Raw genomic sequence first — 5,000 nt, 5'->3', positions numbered from 1 at the left:
TAGTTTATCATTTAATTTAATAATTTATTTCAGTGATTTTAATGATGAATTTTTAGCTTCATTACTCTAGTCTTCAGAGTCACATGATCCTTCAGAAATCACTCTAATTATTATTAATATTATTATTATTATTATTATTATTATTATTATTATTATTAATGGTAATAGTAATAAAAGAAATAACGACTGGAGTATTAATTTCATTTGAAACTACATACAATAAAAAAAGCGTTTATTTAAAATGTTTATAAGTGTTTAAAATTTACAATTTTTTTACATTTAATAAATGTCACTTTGATGAACAGAATTATTTTCTTTAAAAAAAACTGACCCCAAACTTTTGGCCTGTTTTATATATATACTGGGGTCACCACAGCGGAATGAACTGCCAATTACTCTGGCATATGTTTTATGCAGTGGATGGATATTTATGTTTTTATTAAATGAAATTAATTAATTAAAATACAAAATAAAATACAAATAATTATTAAAAATATTGGATAAACCTTACTGAATTTAGGTTAACATACTAAAACAAAACCAAAATTTACAAGCCTGTTTATCCTGTGTAATTTTCTTATTTGGCAAATAACAATAGCATTAAAAATTATAAATAATTTAAAATAATATATTTTTTGTAAATACCACTGATATATTATGCATCTTAATTCAAACTGGTAATGAACTGCAGTAATTACTGAGTCATAATAAAGTAAAACTGCTTTAGTCACATAACCTTTCAAATTCAATACCAAAATCAGTGCATGTGTAAGTAACAGTTGTGCTTCTTAATGGTTTTTTCATGAATAATGTTTTATTATTATTATTATTGTTATTATTTGTTGAATAGAAAATGAAACAGAATAGTATGCAGAAGCAGAAACTATTTCATAACATTTGTTAGTCTTTACTGTCACTTTTTCTAATGATTTTGATTAACGTGTGCTTATTCAATAAAATAATTATTGAATTTAAAACCGGCTCGAATGTGTTAATGAGTGTCATGAGTAGTTGTGTAAGTATTTAATTGCATATCATACTATGTATGGCTCTAAATGTGACAATTTAAATTTGTATATTCAATTTAACTAATTTCTGTTTGTCTTGTCTTTATTGTAGGTTAAAGAAGAAGTCTCAGTCAGTGGACATCCCTGATGAGAGTTATGCTGGATCTCTGGTCAAAGACCTGCTGGCGTCGCCGCTTATAAAGAATGTGGCGCGAACCACCATCAGAGAAGAGAAGGAGATCAACACCACCAACATCCAGAAAGCTCGCAGTCCTCGACGTGGAGAACTCAAGCGAGGATATACCATCGGTGCGTAAGCCTTGTATTCAATTTTATTGTTCATTTGTATTATTTTTATGATACATTTCAATCGTATTGCTAAATGCAAAAGTGCTTAATGATTTAGTGGTGTAAAATTACTTACTGAACGCACTGTTAGACATTTTGTTATATTTTTGCAGTAGCTTACTGACAGCAGTGTTGCCAGCAATGTACTTGTATGTACTAAATAACAGCCCTTTTACAGTAACTTACCTGTAAATATGTTTTACGGTAGCAGGGCCCTACCGCAACTTCATTTTACAGTAAATTAGCCTTACCGCAATCTCTTTTTATGGCAAAATGCGCTTTACCACATTTTTATTTTACAATATGACAATTTTTACAGTACTTTTACTGTAATTTATTTACATTTTACACTGGCAGTGCAAAATATTTATTTTTTAAAATTTACTATTGAATTTAATAAATAAAATAAATAAAGTTTTTATTATTCATTGTTATTATATCAATTTTAAATAGTTTACAAAAGTAATTTTCATTCATCAATCTATTTTAAATACATTTTGTGAAACAACATGTTAATTGATAATTTTATTGTCTTCAGTTACAGTAGCATTACTTTGATTACAGTAGAATACCGCAAATTCCTAAAATGCAGTAAGTGACTGTAAAAGTTTTCAAATGACCCATAATGTAGTGCATATTACAGTAGTGAACTGTAAATAATGTATGTGGTATTTTACTGGGCGTATTTGCGGTAAATAACTGTAAAATCATGGCAAAGTCTAACATTGATGGTGCATTAGAAAACGCTTCATAGTCAAAGAAGCATGTCTAATGCAGATCAAACACGGCAACATTAACATTATCTGACGATGAAAGCGAATCGTCCGGTGAGACTTGTTAGTTAGTTATGCTTAATCCAGTGTTGGCAGAGGAACTGACTGACTGGCGCTGCGGTAAGAGGAAAACCGATACCTTTGAGACTGTAATCAGAGGAGAAAAGAGGATCTCATCCCTCTGTAAGCGCACACACACACATATATACACACACACACACACACACGCGGAGTAATTACTCTTGAATTGCAGGATGATGCTTCAGCCTCTAAACTACACTGAGAAGACCTACAGTAACAATGATGAACACACTTTAACCCTCCGTCTGATACATCCTGGCCATTTCAAAGGACTGTACTAAAGCAGTAAACCCCAAGAATATCATACTTTACAGTGATTACCTTAGTTTAAAGTTATTACAACTGTATTAGATTAGCTAATAACTGTTTTAATTGGTGAAAATGTTCTGTGCAATAAACATATTTGGATTAAAGCTATTGTTAAGCATGATATAGAGCTTTTAAAATTCGCTGTTATGCTTTATACACTTCATAATGCTTTTATAAAATGGTTATTGCGTATATGTAGAAAGTTTTCAACAATTAAAACAGTTGTCAGTACTGATAGCGGAATGATTGCCAAACAATAGTCAATGGTGTGTTTGTAGAGTATTTTACAACTGCTTTAAATCTGTGATTCTCAGCCAATCAGAACCACAGACTTATACTGTCGCTTTTATTATCAGAAAGATATAAAATGTCTTTGGAAAGTTTGGAGTTGGTAGGACTTTGTACATTTTATTTGCTTTTTTTTTTAAAAAACAAGAAGTTGTAAATTACTGTGAATTTATAATGGGACATTAAGTATGACATGGATCCTCCTTAACTGTTATAAATTTGCTTAAGACTTTTTTTATATACAGTATGGATGTAAAAAGTGTTCTCAAAATAAAACTGTTTTTTTCCCCATTAATGATGGCGGGATGATTGCCAAACAATAGTCAAAAATAATTTTTCCTGCTTGTTCAAAGTACTTACTTAAAATGAACTAAATTATTGTGATTTTTGGGACAACTTAATTGTTTCATGTTCAATTCACTTCAATTTGTTAAGTTAACCTAATCGATTTGTGTTGCACAACATAAAGGAATTGTGTGGATTGAAGGGTTCCACACAATTCATTCATATTGTTCCAACACAAATCGATTAAGTTAACTTTACAAATTTACCAAAATAAGAGGATTGAACATAAAAAATTAAGTTGTCCCAACAAAATCTCAATAATTGTGTTGTTTCAGCTCATTTTAAATAAGTAGATTGAATAAGCTACCATTTTTTTGAGTGTATACGTGTGTTTCTATACAATCGGTTTGTTTTGTAATCGGAAAGATATAAAATGCCATTCAAAAGTTTGGGGTTGGTATGACGTTTTACATTTTATTTACATTTTTTAAAGTTGTGGTTTACAGTGGTTTTAAAATGGTCTTTGTTAAGGGGCATGACATGGAGCTTCCTTAATGTAAAAAAAAACTGCTGTAATGCTTTAAACAATACATAATGCTTTTATTCCATATACTCAGAAAATAAAACTGTTTTGCTCAGTATTTAAAAATAAACATATTAAACATATATTAAAGTTGAGTCTGAGTCTTAGGGCTCTATTTTGACAATCTAGGCGCAAAGACCAAAGCGCAGGGCGCAAAAGCATAAAACTGTTTTGCTCAGTATTTAAAAATAAACATATTAAACATATATTAAAGTTGAGTCTGAGTCTTAGGGCTCTATTTTGACAATCTAGGCGCAAAGACCAAAGCGCAGGGCGCAAAAGCTATTGCTATTTTAAAGACGGAAAAATCTGCTTTACGCCGAGGCGCATGGTTTAACGGGTTTGAGCTTATTCTCTTAATGAGTTATGGGTGTGTTCTGAGAATAAACCAATCAGAGTCTCATCTCCCATTCCCTTTAAGAGTCAGTTGTGTCGCGCCATAGCGCATTTGCTATTTACATGATGGACTTTAGAAAACTGAGCACTTCACTAGCGACAAAACAGTTAAACAGACCATCTGCAGCGTAAGAATAAGAAAATGAGCCTCCTCATTCTTTACTTTCACTTTCTTTCGTGGATAAGGAAACGTGTTGTACGCACAGACATCCATTAGCCTATACATAATTTCGTTAATAAATTCAGTTCTAATTTTCAGCAAACGAATAAATGAACAGTAATAACGAAGTGTGGTCAAAAAGCTGAGTTATATCCAAAGACACATGCTATGCCCCATATGGTCTAAAACCTGACAGGTGGGCAAATATAAGCTTGTTTTTAATAAAACAGATATATATATGCATATATTAAGTAATACTACTACTAATAAAGACATTATACAAAAGCAAGTTGTCATGAATAAACTGCAAATAAAACCACCTTATTTGAATTCTCTGGGTTATGTGAAGGTCAAAAGACTTTCCAGACTAAACAAACAACATTTTACCATAAATAATGCACTGCAATAACAATAACGTCTGCAGGATTGAACCTCAGATTCTGCTCTTTCACTTTTCCTTTCAAACCACTTCTGATCTCTTGAGAGCGTCCACAAATAGCCCTGATGCATCAAGCCTCCTAATGGCCATTTTAGAAAAAATACACCCGCACCATCAGGTGAACAACTAAACATGGATTTGTGTGATGTTTTTAACCCAGACAGTTACACCATGAGCTCAGTTAACCTTGTGAACACGCAGTAATTACTTCAGCAAGATTTTCCCCAAGGGATAAATGCTGGGAGTATTTTGCGACGTTTCCGTTCTGGCTCATGTTTTGTGTTTGGTACCTGCGGGTTTAGTTCAGTCTCCTGGGATTGAAGACGCAGCT

General features: G+C 31.9%; 1 protein-coding gene across 2 annotated transcripts in view; it reads left to right on the top strand.

Moving 5' to 3' along the window:
- oxr1b (oxidation resistance 1b) overlaps positions 1-5,000 on the top strand; it is a 110,879-nt gene that overhangs the window by 31,189 nt on the left and 74,690 nt on the right. For both annotated transcript variants that reach the window (XM_056479534.1, XM_056479533.1), the window contains exon 3: positions 1,120-1,316. In XM_056479534.1, coding sequence (XP_056335509.1) covers positions 1,120-1,316 — 197 coding nt within the window. The remainder of the gene's footprint in view (positions 1-1,119; positions 1,317-5,000) is intronic.

The sequence above is a fragment of the Danio aesculapii genome, chromosome 19 (genome assembly GCF_903798145.1).
Source record: "Danio aesculapii chromosome 19, fDanAes4.1, whole genome shotgun sequence".
NCBI lineage: Eukaryota > Metazoa > Chordata > Actinopteri > Cypriniformes > Danionidae > Danio > Danio aesculapii.
This window is presented reverse-complemented; position numbering and strand designations above follow the sequence as displayed.